General features: G+C 39.7%; 3 protein-coding genes across 3 annotated transcripts; all 3 read right to left on the reverse strand.

Annotated features, from left to right (window-relative positions):
• Positions 1 to 1,400: 1,400 nt before the first annotated feature.
• On the reverse strand, positions 1,401 to 6,740 carry smtnl1 (smoothelin-like 1). Its single transcript, XM_059345561.1, has 5 exons — positions 6,657 to 6,740; positions 3,803 to 4,458; positions 3,604 to 3,718; positions 3,349 to 3,500; positions 1,401 to 1,785 (listed from the first exon to the last, which is right to left on the reverse strand). Exons 1-5 carry the CDS (start codon positions 6,738 to 6,740, stop codon positions 1,401 to 1,403), a joined length of 1,392 nt encoding a protein of 463 aa, XP_059201544.1.
• Positions 6,741 to 12,036: 5,296 nt separating this feature from the next.
• LOC131981978 (uncharacterized) lies at positions 12,037 to 13,466 on the reverse strand. Its single transcript, XM_059346524.1, has 5 exons — positions 13,296 to 13,466; positions 13,167 to 13,222; positions 12,860 to 13,093; positions 12,187 to 12,756; positions 12,037 to 12,112 (listed from the first exon to the last, which is right to left on the reverse strand). Exons 1-4 carry the CDS (start codon positions 13,319 to 13,321, stop codon positions 12,200 to 12,202), a joined length of 873 nt encoding a protein of 290 aa, XP_059202507.1. The 5' UTR covers positions 13,322 to 13,466; the 3' UTR covers positions 12,037 to 12,112; positions 12,187 to 12,199.
• Positions 13,467 to 16,711: 3,245 nt separating this feature from the next.
• LOC131981976 (uncharacterized) lies at positions 16,712 to 18,352 on the reverse strand. Its single transcript, XM_059346521.1, has 6 exons — positions 18,187 to 18,352; positions 17,993 to 18,155; positions 17,861 to 17,916; positions 17,531 to 17,764; positions 16,861 to 17,427; positions 16,712 to 16,787 (listed from the first exon to the last, which is right to left on the reverse strand). Exons 1-5 carry the CDS (start codon positions 18,335 to 18,337, stop codon positions 16,874 to 16,876), a joined length of 1,158 nt encoding a protein of 385 aa, XP_059202504.1. The 5' UTR covers positions 18,338 to 18,352; the 3' UTR covers positions 16,712 to 16,787; positions 16,861 to 16,873.
• Positions 18,353 to 18,675: the final 323 nt, after the last annotated feature.

The following is an 18,675-nucleotide window of genomic DNA, read 5'->3' on the forward strand; positions in this document are numbered from 1 at the left end:
CTAGTATTAATTGTTTGAAATCTCTGAAGAATCTCATCATAGTGTACACACACCGGCAGTAGACACCGTGGCCCTTTCAGAATTTCCCCAGAGGAAATTTTCTAGTTTTTCTATTACTGTTGTTTGCCTTTCCCTGCTTGTTTTTATATTTTTGTTTATTTTATTTTGTCTTATATAGCTATATCTATATGCCTCTCTATTTTTCTACTTTCTATACTTTTAAACATTGTTTGTTTAATTGTTTGACATGTATATTCTTCATATATATGTGTGTGTGTGTATATATAAATGCATGGAGAAAAGCCATCCACAATTTATTTTTGAAAAAAATGTTTTACTCATTTGTAACCTTTTATCTTGGGGTTTTTTAAAATAAGAAACTATTCCAAAGGTTTTTTAAAGACTCTGCATAAATTGCCGCTTACTGTTTGTAAACACAACACTGATGAAAAAAAATCTTGCTTAAGCTACATATAAGGCAACATAAGATTATAATATAGCATAGATAAGGCAACCCTGGTGATTGTATAATCTTCTTAATTTAGTTTAAAAAACAAAACAATCGCCAGTGAAGTCAACTTAATTTCATTTTGTTGATATAGAAAGACATTTTGGATAGCTTTGTTCACTTTGTGTTTCACCTTGCTATATTTTTTTTACACTGTGTCAGCTATTTTTGTAGCTTTTTGCCCAAAGGGTGACTCCCAGAAAAATCCAGAACACAGCAAAATTAAAAGAAAAGAAAAGAAATCCAGGCAGCGGACAGGGCCTCTGTAGTCTATACATTGTTTTTAAGGACAATCCTGCAAGTAATACCTTTCATTTAGTTTAAATATTCTATTCAATTTAGGTTGTTTCATATAGTTCGTCTTAAATTTTTAAAGATTTGTTAGTTAGTGGAATTTATAGTTGGTTTGGCTATAGACCTAAGGCCTCACATCCAATGGCTATGGATTTACCATAATACATTTTAATAAGTTGGTGTTTACCCACTTCAAATATGAACCTTTTTAGGTAAATGTCACACATATCCAGTTAATCACTACTTTAAGAGTTCGATTTCTCACATACATTCCTTGAATGATACTTTAGACTTTCTATAAACAGCATCACACATCCCTTCAACACAAAGATTTTCTTGTTGCACAAACAACTTTGTAATTCACAAATTCATCTTTTTTTTTCCAATAAACACACAGCAAATGTAGAAACTACACATTTCTTTTTTATGTGCTCAAAACAAAATATGCAAAAACAAAAACACAGCATAGTGCATTTTCAAACATACACTGAACTAACATCACATTGCCAGTTGTCAATCCAGCACCAGACTAACTCATTGAAGTACCGTCACCATCAACAATCCTTTTGGTCTTTTCAGTCTTTCTGTTTGTATTTTTCTAGGACTCTGCGTTCACTAACACGCCTCCCTCTCCCTCAATCTCACAGCTGTTTGGTGCTTTTTCTCCCTCTTCCTCACCTCCTGGCTCTGTCACATCTCCCTGTTTCTCCTCTTGGCTTCCCATCGTCTCGCTCTCAGCAGACTGTCCCTCGTCCTTCTCCACAGACGTCTCTCCAGCTTCATCTTGTCCGTTCTCTTTCTCTTCTCCCTCCTTACCAGCCTTTTCTTTCTTCTCGTTTTCTTTGTCCTTCCGCTCTTTCTCTATTTTGGAGAGGTTGTGGCAGAGAGACTGGACATATGTGAACACACACATTGGATCCGGGTTGTTACCCATCATGAGCATGTCCTCTACTTCCAGCAGAGGGCAGCAGTCGGCCAGGGACCTACCAGGAAGTGAGAACACAGGCACAGAGTTAAGGCTGCAGACACTACAGGCAAAACATTGTTCTTCATGCACTGGGCAATCTTGAGGTTTTGGGCTTTTTTTCCCTCCCATAACATGTTTTCTTTTAGAATAGTAGAAAACCCCATCAAAAACAAACATCCCAGTGTTTAATCAATATATGTCTTTTTTAGATTTCTCCTAAATTCATTAAAAGTTAGCGCTCTATTGCAACGTGTCGTACCTTGAGCGTAGTCTAAACCTTGTCATCACAGGTATTGTTAGAAAGCTCCCACTCTCCTGCACAATATTATGTGTTTTCGATGTTCTATTATTGTTGCTGTGAGTTAGACTATATATTTTGTCTTCAAATAGTAATTTCCATTAAGAATGTATGAATTTTTTAAAGGCCGTTTTCTCAAAATAAGTTTTTTCTCAAGGCATGAGCCATAAATCTCAACTTCAGCTACACTAACATACTATATATATATATATATATATATATATATATATATATATACACTCATTTGACAGTTTTTTTCAAATTTATGAAATGATAATAAGCGATGTACCAGCTTCCTTTTGTAAAAAAAAAACTTAGAATCTATATCAACATAATAAGAATAAAACAATAACTTTGAAATGAGCTTTATCAAATGTTCAGATTTGTGTCCTGGAAATATGTGCAAATTAGCCACATCAAATATCTAAATAGAGCTGGTTCTGTGGTTGGAGCCAGGATGGATTCACTGGAGGAGGTTGTGGGGAGGTGCAATGTCAAGATGTTCGAGGCCATCCTGAAATACCCGGATCATCCGCTACACAAAACCTTTATGGACCAAAAAATCAGCAGTGGACAGCTCCTCTCTCTCCGTTGCAGGACGGAGAGATACAAAATCCTTTGCTCCTACACCCATCAGGCTGTCTCATTCTAACAGAGTAACTGAATTTCCACTCAGGGATAAATAAAGTCATTTTAATTTTGATTTGATTTGATTTGATTTGATTTTTAAACAGAAAATTTCAGAAAACTTGTAATGAAAAAAAGTTATCGTCTTAATGTTAATAACAAACTGAAGAACTTTCATAGCGATATCTATATGTTAAAAAATCCACCTTTAGTGTCTCCCCTTAGTAAAGGAAAGGAGAGAGGTGACATACAGTATAGTAACTACATAAAAAGACTCCTGAATTTCTCACTGGTTTGTGTATGCTCATTTTAAATATGCAAAACATGAATCTGTGGGGCCACAATGTCACAGTAGCAAGAAAAATCTTCAGTGTTGTGCAGCTGCCTTCTTTGACAAGCACCTACCCTGAAGCTACATCCAACATAGCCAACTTAAATTATCCGCTCTTTAAGGAATTTGACATCCTTCCCTTGAGTCAGATACAGGTTAAAAAAATCAGGTGGAAGAAGTTTTCATTTATCCTATGCTTGGGCAGATTGGGTCCCTAAGCACAGACATGCAAAAGCCCCCCCATGTCTACTACATAGCAGCCGCAGGTTAGCGCTTGTTTTGACTCTTTTGAATATGAGAATTGAGAATTGAATAGTCCATACTCTGCAGTTTGGAAGGCCAGAGTGAAGTTTTTCTTCCTCTCCTTTGGATTCAGCGAGCTGTAGTCAAAGGCATCAGGAAAGAATCGATGAATCAGAGCACAGAAGGCCATCCCGTCACACCAGCACGATGAGAAGTTTTCTATGTTGACACCCTGAAAGGTCAAAGGACAAGACTTTTGTACTGTACGTTCTCTGGTCCCAAATGTAGACTATAAATCTAGAAACCTGGTGATGAAGATTGTGTGTTGAACTCACCTCATACTTGCGCGTCTTGCTGCGACACCACTGAAGCATCTTCTGTTTGATTGTAGCTCCTGTAGCCGCGGCTGAAGATGACTTCTGGATTTTGAAGTTGCGGGGTGCTGGTGTCCTGCAATTGTTACAGTATTGCTCAACTTTTTTATGAAACCCTTTTCAGACCATACTTACTGTGTGTCATTGTGCAGTGACTTACTCTGGTGCACCTTGTTGGAACTTGGCGATGATGTCATTTTTAGCGGCTGCTCTAATAGAGCGTGCAGAGGGTCTTGGTCGGGAGAGAGAAGAGGGAGGACCACTCTTTCTTTTGGGCTTTGTTTGCTTTTCAACCTCCTTAATCTTTTCTTTGTCTTTTGTTTTTACATCCACCTCCTCGACTTGCTTTTTCTTCTCTGTGGCTTTTGCCGTTTTTTCAACCTTTTCATCTTTTTCTGCTTCTGTTGCTTTTTCCTCTGTTTTCTTCTTATTTTTCTCTTCTTTTTTGTCTGTCATATCCTCTCCATCTCCTGCAGTCGAGCAACCCTTGACCTCTTCCACCTGCCCATCCTTCTTGTCTTCCTTCCGCTCTCCCTCCACATCTTTTACTGCAGTCATCACTTCTGGATCTTTCACATCCACATCAATGGTGGCTTTGTCTTCCGCCTCTTTAGCGTCACCTTCAACACGTGGAGGAGGAGTCTGGGGCTTGTCTGCATCTCCAGCACTGGCCTCCTCTTCTCCTCCCTGCTCTGCTACTGAATCCTCCTCTTCCTTCTTCTCCCTCACTTCCATCGCCCCCTGACCTTCCACTGTCTCCCCTGCAGGAGGCTCTCTCCCTGGGTCTTTACTCTCCTCCACTCCTGGCTCTTCTCTCTGCAGGAAAGGCAGCATTAAATAGAGTCATGCATCAAATCCACCAGCAAAGACGACCTGACCCACAAGTTAAAATGTATGTTTGTGCACCCAAACACATTGCTGTTGATGTGTGCATCTTCCTTTTTAAGTTTCTACATTTTAAATTGATTTGTGCATCATTTTCAAATATAATACAATTCAACTTGTACCACTTAACTTAAATTCTATAATTTCGTACCATGATAACATCTGTGATAACTGAGCAACTTAATTTGTTGAGGAAAGACATCAAATGGGGTCAAAAGTTGTTTTTTTAAGCAACTTGAGAATATTTTTGTATTATCTGGCTTGTCATGTATAGTTTATTCCTTTTTTCAATATGACCTTTGTCCTTTGGTCACAAATATGTTTCTGGTTGAAGTTCTTGGTCAAGATATTTTTGTTTGTTATAAAAAATAAATACATTTGTTTTTATTGTTTTACACTCAATGCAGTTTAATCAAACTGGTGTTGGTTTATTCATTTGGCTTTCAGATGTTTTTGCAAGCGGACTCTTCATATGTTTGTTTGTTTATTAGCCAGAATGGTATCTTCTGTTTGTAAGGTAACATTATGTAAGACAAACTAAAATTAGTGTCCACACCTAACTCTAGGGACACACAGTGCTTCAACCAAAGAGCATAATGTAACGTGAGACCTGAAGCTCGACTCTGGGATTTGTTGAGCATCTCATTTATTTATATATGGTGAGAAGTTGAACTTTCCTTTTGTAGGTTTTAAATCACACCTGAACCTAAAATACAGATTAGTTTGAACCCAATGAAAACAGTTTAATCTAATTAATAAGCAAACCCCTTTGGTTCAATTTAGATGCACAGTCGCCCATAAAGTTGGAATAAAATATTTTTACCTCTTTCCATGAAATGATTGTGACAATATGATTTATTCTTGACAGATAAAGTGAATTTCTTCTCAAAACTATATTAATCGATCTCTTCCAAACATATCACAATACAAATGGAACCACAATAAACAGAGGACTGTGTCTGAAAACGAAATTATTCCAACTTTATGGACAACTGTGTAGTTGCTATGAAAGAAAGAAAATGTCTCACAAGTGAAAAAGTTTAATAACACACTGCAAAATTACTCCACTACAAGTAAAAGTCCTGCATTAAAAACATATTCTGTATCAGCATCAAAATATACTTAATTTGCAGAATGGCCCCACCCTTAGATTGTTTTATATATTCTAAATATATTATTAGATAATTTGTGTTGATGCATTTATCCAAGTAGTGTTTTCATTTTGTAAAGATAGTGCTCATTTTAACTACTCAATATACTACTATGAGGTTTGATTTAAAAACATGTATTTTAAAAATGTTAAATCTCGACCTAAAATATAACTAAAGCTGGCAGCTACATGTAGTGGAGTAAAAAATACAACATTTTCCTTTAAAATGGAGACTAGAAGCATATAACTACATAATATAGAAATACTCAAATAAAGTACAAATACCTCAACAATTTACTTAAGTACTTGAGTAAATGTACTTACCGTATTTACATTCCACAACTGGTAAACTGTGATACACTTTTCTGAAAAATGTGGCATAAAGCATTTTCCTTTTATAGATGAATATAACTATATTTGAAACATTGTAAATCTGGTAAAATGTAACTGTGGTATTCAGTTGTTACAATTGGAGATTGTCATACCTCAATACTATAATAGTATTAAAAAGACCAATACCATATACGTCTTTGCATTCCATGACAGAAAGGAAAAATTCTAGGAACACCAAAGATGATATTACATACACATACCAACGCACAGTTCATTTTCTTCCCTGTTTTTTTTTTTTTTAAATCAGTGCAGCCTTGGGTCAAAAATCTCTTAAACAGCATGGATATTTTCACAACTGTACCACTGGAGCAGTCATCCCAGGTCAGTCCATGCACCGGTGACTCATCAGAGGGAATAGGAAACTCCATGGTGTGAGTCTGTGTTTGCATAGTTTGCGTGTGTGTGTGTGTGTGTTACATTCTGCAGCCAGGAGTAAGAACAGGTGTCCAAACACAACACCTGCCATGGTCACAAACACATTCACTGCCTATTCCTGGTGCCGGTTGTGACATTGTGGATTGAACAAATGGGAAAGCTTTTACGCTCTAATTTAATATAACATGCAAAAAAAAAACCCAACACAGACCTGGTTGCTGTTGTTGTTGGTGTCAGTCTGACTGGTCGTCTCAGTAGACTCAGATGTCTCCTGGCTGGGCGATTCTCCATCCATGATGCCAGAAAAGTCTCTTTATACTCTGGATTAAAGGTCAAATCTGACTAACTAATGCCCCAGGACTCTTTAACAATTACTTCGGTCTTCAGCTAGAAAGTTTCCACTCAGTCAAAGGTGAATCCTCTTCACAGGACGCCTGCTCAGTGTCTTACTCTCAGCTTGTCTCTCCTCTACTTTGCTTCCCCGTCCCTGTCTTCCTTTCTCCCCGTCTCTGTCAGCACTGCCCCCGTGTTTCTGATGTGTGTGTTGGTTTGTGGATATCCGCCTTCAACCCCTTCACCCGACACCCCCACCGTCTGCTTTGTGAGGATGCCTATGCTTCTTTATCTGACCTTTCAAACAACACAGGGTCCCAAAATAGAGTCACAGTGACATAGGCGCAGTCCAACGGGCCAGACAGCTGCGTCTGCTATGGAAACTGTGGTTGTACACATACATATAATGCACACGTGGGTGCATGCATGCAGTCCATTACATAGAAACACATTTCTGCAAAATTAATTTATAATTTTTCTTTTTAATTTAAAATATGGATTTGGATATATACATCAGTTTGCTTTATTTCCAAGAGTTAGATGAAAAAATCAACACAAGCTACAACCAGGAGACTGTTAGATTAGCTTTAGCATAAAGCCCAAACGGCAACCTTCAGGGCCTGAAAAGTGCAACCTTCAACCTGCACTCTTTCTAAAAGCCAACAGGGGGCGATATCACTGATTGTAAATAGAGTCTGACTAAAAGTCAATAAGAAAATGACCCTGCTTATAACTTAGATTACTTATCTCAGTAACAGTTTTGTCTTCATTAAAAATAGAGTTAGACAGTTAGATACAACTTCACACATCTCGACTTCCATTATTTTTTTCTTTTGACTGCCCCTGTCTACCATTATCTAGCTTCTGATTTTCTTCTCTATTGCTTTGTGTCTTCCTACTTGCAAATAACATCATACAATGTTCAAATGTCATGTACGTATATGGTACATTTGGAATAAACAGGACTACTTTTCAACTTGACGTCCTGGCCAAACAGTGACGATCTACTCATTCAACACAAAACAGATGGTTTTAAAAATAAACGTCTATCTTTATTCCCACTCTGTCTGTCATTATCTTCTACTACCCCCCACATCCTTCTTCTCCTCCTCCCTTCTGTCTAAGTCCTGGGGGGCTATAAATATGTCAGCACCTTCTAGTGTATCTTTCCCCCTCCCTCCTGCTTAAAGCACAACTCTGAATCTGTTGCATTTTGTATCTTTGGAAAACTTGATACCATTAAACAGGGAAAACAAAGGGGATGTTGAGAGACGTACATATTTATTAAGGAAACTTTAATGCATCAATAACCATGTTTTTTGTTTTATGTACATGTGTCCATGGGTGGAGTTAAAGCTGCTGTATAATTACCATCGTTCAGGGATCATCCCAAATTATTGTCTATTCTTTGAGTGGAGTGCCTCATGCCAGTCATTCTCCTCACTTATCTGAATGTGTGTGTGTCTGTGTGTGTGTGTGTGTGTGTGTGTGTGTGTGTGTGTGTGTGTGTGTGTGTGCGCGTGCGTGTGTGTGTGTGTGTGCGTGCGTGTATCCACAACAGAGACTGCCTTGCGTACCGCGCTTTATCATGTTTTGTGGTGAACCACTCTTCCTGTTGTCTTCGACTTGTTGGACTAGATGCATAAAAGTGCCAGCATCCTCGTATGGATGGTAATTGTATTTCACTGTCTGACACAAGCCCCCAGGAGGAACAGCAGGGTTTGAATCCACATTGACATATTGGTCCAAATATTGGAATTACAGTTTGCCACATGATGCCATGGGGCCCAGAAAGTACATTTGTCAGAATTTGATCAATTTGGTCCAATAACATTTTGAAACTCTATAAGAGCTTCAAGATTGAATTAATTGAGGGATAAAGTCTCTTGTGTGCATGTTCTATTGGCCCAACAGTGCAGACAATCCGGGCAATTTAATACACGGGAGTCAAACTTTTATGGCTTTTTGTGCCACTGAGTACACAAAGTGCTCTTTGGGCACTAAATAATTCCTGATTTGATGGTGATAGGAAATGTTTAAGTGTAACTGGAGTCAGTCAAGTTATCATTGCTCTAAATTGGTCATAGCAGCCATAAGCAATGCAGAAGTTTGACCCTGACGTGATTTGAAAATGCAACCTTCTGATCTGGAGTCAGACGCGCTACCATTGCATCACCAGAGTCTACTTTGTCTTGTTGAGGTGGCACTTTATAGAGGTGTAACTGGCCCTGTTGAGCACTTTATCTAAGTTGTAGAGCATTGGAAGTATGTTGTTTCATTCAATTTGTCATTAAAAGTGACTGAAAATAAAATTTAGAGCATTGATGTAGCAGCAAACAACCATTTGTGATGTAAAAATATAGTTGATATGGAAAAATGTATTTGTTGTATAGAGTAAACGACAAAGCAGAAGGATGTGACTTTGGGATCACGAACGAGATTCATGTGGAGAAAATTCCTGCAAGAATGATTTGAATGAGCTTATCTTGCTGTCAGTGTGAAATATTACAAATCAGTATGTAGATTTTTTTTTAAAAACTAAGCTCCATTGCTTGTTAATTGAGATAAGCCTAATCATTAAACTGCATGTGATCAGCATAAAGTCATTTGCAGCCATGTATGTGAAGAGACTTGTGAGAGCATATTTTCATAGCGTTACGTCAGAGGTCACATGACAGCTTTGAAAATTACAATGCCACATCGAAAAATACCCTAACTTTGCAGTGTTATTTCTCCTGACATACTTGGTGCCTATGGATTACTTAGATCTTCTAGTTTCATAAAATACCAGTATATCCAGAATATTCCTAAAATTGAGACTGCAAAAGCCTCCGGAAAAAAAATAAACCAAAAATATGGATACTCATTAGTTAAAAAAGTAATCGAATAATTGTAGATGAGAGTAAGGATGAACGAGTTATTGATTATTTGAGCTGGAATGAATTGTAACTTTTTATTCAGCCCTCGCTGACCATCATTGTCACGTGTCTGTCACAGACAGTGGAGGTGAGATTATCAAACGTTGCAATGACTCCTGTGGGTCTGGCGCTCAGAAAGCTGAAGCAATCACCCCCAGCGGACAGTCAAAACATTCACAAAACCTGGCATGTTCCCACATATAAAAAACAAAAGCTATATTTTCACCTGCATGGACAGGTTAAAAAAAAATCACAACCAATTAATTTGTTCCCCACTCAAAGCATTACTCTATCGCACAAATTAATAAATGTGAGAGCACTGTAACTTAAGTTAACACAATAATTGGTTCTGCTTAAAATGTGGACAAAAAAACATAATTTATAATAACTTGTTTGAATGTGACTTTGATGCCCAATTTTAATCTAGAACAGGGTTAACAATATATCTTGCATTTGCAAAAATTTGTCCTTGTGTAGCAGATGTTGCATTAAATACACGAGTCAAACAAAAGTATTCAACACATAAAACATGGTCTCAGTAAACTTAGCGGAAAAAACGAAATTCAGGGATTAGTCTTTAAATATCACTTTAATATTAATATAAGAAAAGTAGTAATAATTCCCTTTATTACATGAAACATATCAAAAGATGCATTTTATTTGTTGCAAAATAATGAAGAGTTTACATATTTTAAGATACATTTCAACAACATTACAACGTCCTATGTTGGATATAACCAAAACATAACAGGACATCGTTTTATGTTGGTTAATAATTGGCACAATAGTGATATCAGCAGCTAACAGAAGCCAGCAGATGGCAGCATTGTTCTCTCTAACAGAATAGTATCAGAATGAACTCACAGGGTAAAACAATCAGTCCTGTTAGTGAGCAAACAGGACCTTTGTTGCAACAAGGGGACTCCCTTTCACTGAAAGATCACTGACAAACTACATACAATTCAGCCATCTGACCATCTGACTGTTAATGCATGTTGCTTACATGTGTACAATACAACACATGATTAAAAGTGTTTAAACCTGGTAAAGATTAGAAAACAAACATGTTTCTGGCTTCATGCTGTAGATAACAGACCCAGTGCCTGCAGAGCCCTGTGGTCAAACTGAACTGGATCCCACATCAGCAGTGCATGGCCTCACACAGAAGAGAGCTTCTGATCTATTTTTAGCCTACAGCTTTCTGATATCTTTTCATGACAGGGTGTACACTTACGTGATTTTATGGCCTCCTACAGTGACTCCATTGTCCATCCCTTAGAATGTAAAGACCCGTCGGAGAGGATCCACATACTGCAGCCACGGTGGGGCGGGGTACAGAGAGCCTGTGCTGCTGCTCGCTTCCATGGTCTCTGAATGTGTCCTCCAGGTCCCAGTGCTCCTTTGTGCAGCTCAAAACATTGTAAATAGTCTGAAGTGCTACCCCATTGTGGTGTAGCCATTAATCAGCTCTATAATTGGTTTAAGATCATTTAGGTTGATTGCTGAAGCCGTCCCATCTCACCATTTCCCCAAGTTTAACTACATTTTGAGTAAAGCGTGTTGGCGCCACCATGTGACCAGCTAATATTGCATTAATACATTTACTTAACTATAGAGCTGAGATACCAAACCTTGTTTTGTACCAAAGGTGTCATTTCATTTTTACCCTCTAGAGATAGATCAGTTACATACAACTTCTATGTAGAGGCAGATTGAAACATTTAGATTGTTGTTGATATTGAATATTTGAAGTGTAGAATATAAAGGCTGACAGTTTATCAGAAATGAGCCCCAAGATGCAGACAGAAGTTAAGAAGTTGCCCCGTGTAATTTGTTCCTGTGCCTTTTGACTCATGATAAGAGCAGCACCCATTTATACTGGACAAAACTACCAATCTCAGATCAATAAGACATTTTTTTTTACTGTAGCGATCCACCACTTTATGAAACCTGAAAGACAGGGGAGAAACCCCGCCCCCCACATTAGAATAAGTTAAGACCCAGCCAAGGCATTTTATCAGTTTACATTCCCAAGGTTGTGGCTACCAGAGTTTCTGCCTGTAGCCTCATTAGTAACATGAACCAGTCTGAACAGCTGGTGTCTTGGCTAGGGCCAAGACACCAGTGAAGGCAAAAAAGTTAAGCAGTGGACTAACTGAGTTAGAGTATGGCCTCTCCCAAATGGATACAGAGCATGTCAAAACCTTTATCCTTGTAATGCTTGAAGCTGAGAGTCATTCAAGCCAAAGGAGGATTTAAAAATCATAGCTCAGATTGTCACCACATCAAATCACTGCCATGTTTAAATAGTTTTACCATGAAATCAAAGAACATCTGGAGTAGAACATTTGATTAACTTTTATTGAAATCAGAATCTTTGTTCACACTGTAGGGGATCCACCACTTGGTACACAACCTGAAAGACAAGAGCAACATTAGTTAGGGGAAGACCTCGTCAGACAATTTGTTAAATACATTTTATCATCATACCTTTTACAGGTCACTACCCTTGCCTCCTGAAGCCTCCATGTGAAGAAGCACGTGAACCAGTCTGCTGTACCGGGGCCTGCATGGGGGCCTTGGCTGGAGCCTTCACTGGTGTCTTGGCTGGAGCCATCTGCTGTTCAACAACAGGCATATAGGTAAAGTGGTATCTCTCATAGTGATCCTCCTGCGAGCTGTCACTGCCGTGCTCGAAGCTGCTGCTGCCGTGAGTGTATGTGCCTGCAGGATACTGGCCAGTCAGGAACATGTAGTTGTAGGAAGGATAAGGACCCCAGCTTCCACCTATGTTGGAGTCTGTCTCAGGCTGGCCGATGAAGCCTTCTCCAGCAGATTCTTCAGACTCGGGCATATGAGGAGGAGGAGGCAGCCAGCCTTGTTCCTCGGTCTCCCTCTCGGAGTTCCCATGCTCAATGCTCGATTCAAAATGGGACAAGTCTCCTGCTTGGTACACTGGTCCAGGTGGTAGGGCACCTGGACCGGAGGCTGCAGCACGTGCACCAGCCGACATTTCAGCATCGCCAGAGAGACTGAGCGGTGCAACAGCCCAGCTGATCTCTGAGAACAGGAATAGAGATTATGGGAATCAAACTCCAACTACATGAATATTCGTGCAAGCCATGAGTCAAGTCCAATAGGACATTATGGACTGGACCCTTACCTCGTGGAGCAGATTGAAAAGCAGCTCCTGATTGTGCAGGGCTGGCAGACTGAGGGACACTGGGCATCGGCTTTGGCGCAGCCTGATAATATTGTGTGGAGCTGCCTTGAGAGGGACCATAGTTTGGCATACCAGATCCAGAAGAAGAGTAGTCAGAAGGTGCTCCCTGGTACGAGACAAAACTAGGACCAGCATTTGTGTAACTGCTGTCATAGGAAGCACCAGGACCAGAGCCTAGAGACAAGACAAGTTAATCAGATAAAAGTCAACTGAGGAAAAGGGGTTTACTTGAGTGATGATGCATTACCTTTCTGAACAGGAAGGCAGCATATGTCCACAACAAGCAGAGCAAAGAGGGAAGCCCTGAAATGATTTAAAACACAATGAGATAGTTATTTGCAGTAACCAGTTAACTTACAACAAGCACCATGCTTACCCTGAGAGGAACTGTACAGTCATCATGTTGAAGGCTGCTGTTGGAGACTCTGTCAGATGAGGAGAGTTATAAGTGTTGCCAGAGATCAGCACTGACCAATCAGATCTTAACGAGTTCACAGCAGACAGCTGCTGGTAAATTACTCTCAGCTGGTGGATCAAACCTGCATTTATATTACAACAAATTCAACTAGTGTTAACAGTCTGATATTGGGAAACATGGCATGTCAACCCCAAATCTAACTAGTTCAAACAAAGCAAAGAAAAATAATTTGCCTAATTTGTTGACAGTGTCCTTTATGGATCATGTTAAATTACATACTCAAGCTTCATCTGTATGAACCTGATGTGATTTGAACATGTGCTACCATTGACAAACATTGTCTTTTTTTCTCTTGCTGAGGTGAAATTGTACTTTGTCAGGCTAAACTGGGACTGATAAGCATTTTCTAAATTTATCAAAGTAACGAAAGACTTCTTTTATATAAATTTTTTGTACACAAACACCAACGAAAAAACCTGCTCCATTGCTTGTGAATCCAAAAATGCCAATTCATGAATGCAAATGTGGACAGAGCTGTCTGACCCTGACATGATTTGAACACGCTATCATTGTGCCACATCGCCTACTGTCTGTTGCTGAAGTGGCACTTTATAGTGGTCAGCTGGGTCTCTTTTTCTTTTTTTTTTAGCACTTTTTATATGTTGTAGAGCATGAAAAATATGTTTTTCCATTCAGTTTGTCACTTAAATGTACTGAAAACAACATCCACAGTGTTGGTGTAGCAGCAAACAACAATCTGTGATGTAAAAATATAGTCAAGAGTGAAAAATAAATTTGCCGTGTACAGCCTATGTCATGTGGAGGCAATCCCTGCAAGACTAAAGCTTATCAACTCAACTTGATTCATTCTCAAAATGTAACAAAAAAAAGGAAAGAGTGTTTTTTGCTTGTTTTATTTAGTTTATCACACAAACATACAGAAATGTGTTTAATCAAATTTGTTGAATGAGCTGCTTGTCAATCTTAGCCACTAATGTAGCATTGCAGATGTTTCACTCTCTTTCTCGGTCTCTCTCTCTATTCCTTCAACCATTACTAAATATTTATATGGTCATTTGTTACTAATTATTAAACCAATTATTAATCAGAGTCCCAAATTGATAGTTTAGTAACTTTGAGAGACTGATTGAGTTAAATTGGCTATCTTTCCTCTGTTTTACATAGTGGTGGCCCATCTCAAGGTGACTTAGAGTAAATCAAGTCATGTCATTTCATGTAATAATTTTTTATAATGAATATTGATAATTCTCAAAGCCATCTAAACACACTTTTGAACCATGAGACCCACATAAGTGTAACACTTGTTGATCCAAATGGGTCTAATCAATAATGTTCATGTAATGGAGTCCACCTCTACACCACAAGGGCTGTACTCAGATGCTGTAATAGCCCTTTAGTGCAAAGGTTTTCACTGTAGCAGGATTCAAGACTGAGCCAAAGTTTTCTTGCACAGAAGATATTTACTGTTTTGGTGGCAGTGGAAAGTGCTGTTTCATGTGTTGCCCCAAAATTCAGTTGAGATCTGGTGACAGCAAAAGCTAGTCTGTATCTGGTCAAGTTATTATTGCTCTAAGGAGCCATTACACAAGCACTGCAGAAGTTTGACCCTAATGTGATTCGAACACGGAGCCTTCTGATCTGGAGTCAGACCAGCCGCCATTGTGCCACAGAGTCTATTTACAAATGCTGAAGTAGAACTTTATAGAGATCAACTGGGTCTGTTGTTCACTTAATATGAGCAGCAGAGAAATATTTGCTGTGTAAAAATATAGTCAAGGCAGTGGAATTTTACTTTTGAGTTTGTCCCATTTCTAAAATGTGTTCTAAAGATTTTCTCAGAGATTCGCAGGTTTTATCTCACATGATTTCAATACACAATCTTCAGATCTGGAGTCAATCACCCAGAGCTGATATGTATTTTCAAAGCGTAACACAGCAAGGAAAGGGTGTTTATTTTATTATTTATCACACAAACAGCAAGGTGCTTCATCAAAGTGAAAAAATGAACTCCACTTCTTGTCAGTCTTAATTGGTCTAACCAGCCATTAATTCAGCACGGCAGATGTGTGATGTGATTTGTACAATTAGCCTTCAGATCTGGAGTAAAACCTATACGCCCGCTACACCACAAGGTCTGCCAGCCTCAGCTGTACATGCGGTGAAGAGAGATGACTTTAAAAATAAGTCTGCCAAGCAATCTATGTGTCACAGACCTGAAAATGAGAAACTGTCGTGAAAAGCAAATTTCAAAACAGTTTTATCAAAGTGGAACAAACAAAGACATCTCAAAATGTTGACGTTTATGTAATCTTTGACAATTATAAACTCATGAGTCAGATGGACAACCTGGTCTCATAACAGAAGTCAGATTACAACTGCTTGAACAAGATGTGATTTGAGTCAGTTCAGTCACCATTGTTAAATGAGCTTATATTACACTACCGCAAATATATTATATATCCATTGATTCCCTTTATTGGAGAATAATATGACATGCTGAGTGGTTAAAAGTTCAAGCTACTGATGAGATTGAATTTTTTGATCAGTAATGCAGCCAGCAGCTTTTTTTTTTTAAGATATTTTTTTGGGCATTTTGTAGCTTTGAGAGAGAGAGATACTGAGAGTGAAGGGGGAGACATGCGGGAAAGGGCTCCAAGCTGGATTCGAACCAAGTCCGCCCGCTTACGAGGACTGAGCCTCTGTGGTACGCGCTCTACCAGGTGTGCCACTGGGAACGCCCCGCAAGAATTAAGCCTTACACTCACTGCAGCCCTCATAGCCATTTCCTAGAAGACTGGCATATCTGTCCATGTGGGCAGCCAAGAGAACTTTGACAAACTACACAACTTACAATCAAACTACAGACAGCTGTGTCCAGGCCAGTTTCTGTTGCCTTTAGCTCTCCAGTCAGCAAACCCCAGGTGCCACTGAGAGCTAATACTGCGTAACAGAAATTTGTTCGACACATGGGCAGAACTTCTCGTGTGGGGTCTGAACTATTGGTCAAACAATGTGGTGTGTTGCACTGGGAAGGCCCTATGGAGGTCTTCCCAGGAGTTCTGCACTTGTTTCTTGTGAAGTATGCAATATCCTGGTCGGAACTAAGTCAGTTCTTGCAGAGTGTGCATCAGCCTACTATAAACCTAGTTAAACCTAAGTTAAGCAGTGGACTAACTGAGGTCAAGTATGGCCTCTCCCAAATGGATACAGAGCATGTCAAAGCCTTTATCCTTGTAAGGCTTGAAGCCGAGAGTCAGTCAAGTCAGAGGATTTAAAAATCATAGCTCAGATTGTCTCCACACCAAATCACTGCCATGTTTAAATAGTTTTACCATGAAGTCAAACATCTGGAGTAGAGCATTTGATTTACTTTTATTGAAATCAGAATCTTTGTTCACACTGTAGGGGATCCACCACTTGGTACGCACCCTGAAAGACAGGAAGAGCAACATTAGTTGGGTAAGACCTCTTCAGACATGTTAAATACATTTTATCATCATACCTTTTACAGGTCACTAGCCTTGCTTTCTGAAGCCGCCATATGAAGAAGCACGTGAACCTTGTACTGGGGCCTGCATGGGGGCCTTGGCTGGACCCTTCACTGGTGTCTTGGCTGGAGCCATCTGCTGTTCAACAACAGGCATATAGGTAAAGTGGTATCTCTCATAGTGATCCTCCTGCGAGCTGTCACTGCCGTGCTCGAAGCTGCTGCTGCCGTGAGTGTATGTGCCTGCAGGATACTGGCCAGTCAGGAACATGTAGTTGTAGGAAGGATAAGGAAACCAGCTTCCACCCATGTTGGAGTCTGTCTCAGGCTGGCCAATGAAGCTTTCTCCAGCAGATTCTTCAGACTCGGGCATATAAGGAGGAGGAGGAGGAAGCCAGCCTTGTTCCTCGGTCTCCCTCTCGGAGTTCCCATGCTCAATGCTCGATTCAAAATGGGACAAGTCTCCTGCTTGGTACACTGGTCCAGGTGGTAGGGCACCTGGACCGGAGGCTGCAGCACGTGCACCAGCCGACATTTCAGCATCGCCAGAGAGACTGAGCGGTGCAACAGCCCAGCTGATCTCTGAGAACAGGAATAGAGATTACGGGAATCAAACTCCCACTACATGAATATCTGTGCAAGCCATGAGTCAAGTCCAACAGGACATTATGTATTGGACCCTTACCTCGTTGAGCAGATTGAAAAGCAGCTCCTGATTGTGCAGGGCTGGCAGACTGAGGGACACTGGGCATCGGCTTTGGCGCAGCCTGATAATATTGTGTGGAGCTGCCTTGAGAAGGACCATAGTTTGGCATACCAGATCCAGAAGAAGAGTAGTCAGAAGGTGCTCCCTGGTACGAGTCAAAACTAGGACCAGCATTTGTGTAACTGCTGTCATAGGAAGCACCAGGACCAGAGCCTAGAGACAAGACAAGTAAATCAGATAAGTCAATTGAGGGGAAAAAAAAAAAAAAAAAACAAAAAAAAAAAGTTTACTTGAGTGATGATACATTACCTTTCTGAACAGGAAGGCAGCATATGTCCACAATAAGCAGAGCAAAAAGGGAAGCCCTGAAATGATTTAAAACAACACAATGAGATAGTTATTTGCAGTAACCAGTTAACTTACAACAAGCACCATGCTTACCCTGAGAGAAACTGTACAGTCATCATGTTGAAGGCTGCTGTTGGAGACTCTGTCAGATGAGGAGCGTTATAAGTGTTGCCAGAGATCAGCACTGACCAATCAGATCTTAATGAGTTCACAGCAGACAGCTGCTGGTAAATTAATCTCAGCTGGTGGATCAAACCTGCATGAATGAATGATTATCAAACACATACTTGTGGTATTTAGTTGAAACCATCCAGTAATGAGGTCAATAAAACCAGGGTCTTTTTTCTTTTTGTGTGCTCTGATCAGCTCACGCTGGCTCTCGTCGCATACACATTCATGTAATATCCATGTGCAGTCCAGGCAAACGACAACAAACATGGCGCACTATTTTCATCAGTCAGACATTCAAGTTGCCCTAGCAGCTCTGATAACTATCCAGAAGTCATTTCAGCAGTTAGGCAGAATTATTACAGATAATGTAACAGAAAAGAGAAGGCACATTAATTATGACCTCCTCCATTATGACCTCCACGTGTGTCCCGACAAAATTGTCTGTCTTATGCTACCTATACACCAGAAGACTTTGAAAAGATTTGGAAAGACTCCTGCAAAACTATCAGCTCACATCTGCTCACATCTAAAGACAACTGTTGAGAGTTTTTAGTCCCAGCCTAGTCTCTGAGATTCTACAAAGACTGTGAATCTTGCAGGATCAC

The sequence above is a fragment of the Centropristis striata genome, chromosome 12 (genome assembly GCF_030273125.1).
Source record: "Centropristis striata isolate RG_2023a ecotype Rhode Island chromosome 12, C.striata_1.0, whole genome shotgun sequence".
NCBI classification, from domain to species: Eukaryota; Metazoa; Chordata; class Actinopteri; order Perciformes; family Serranidae; genus Centropristis; species Centropristis striata.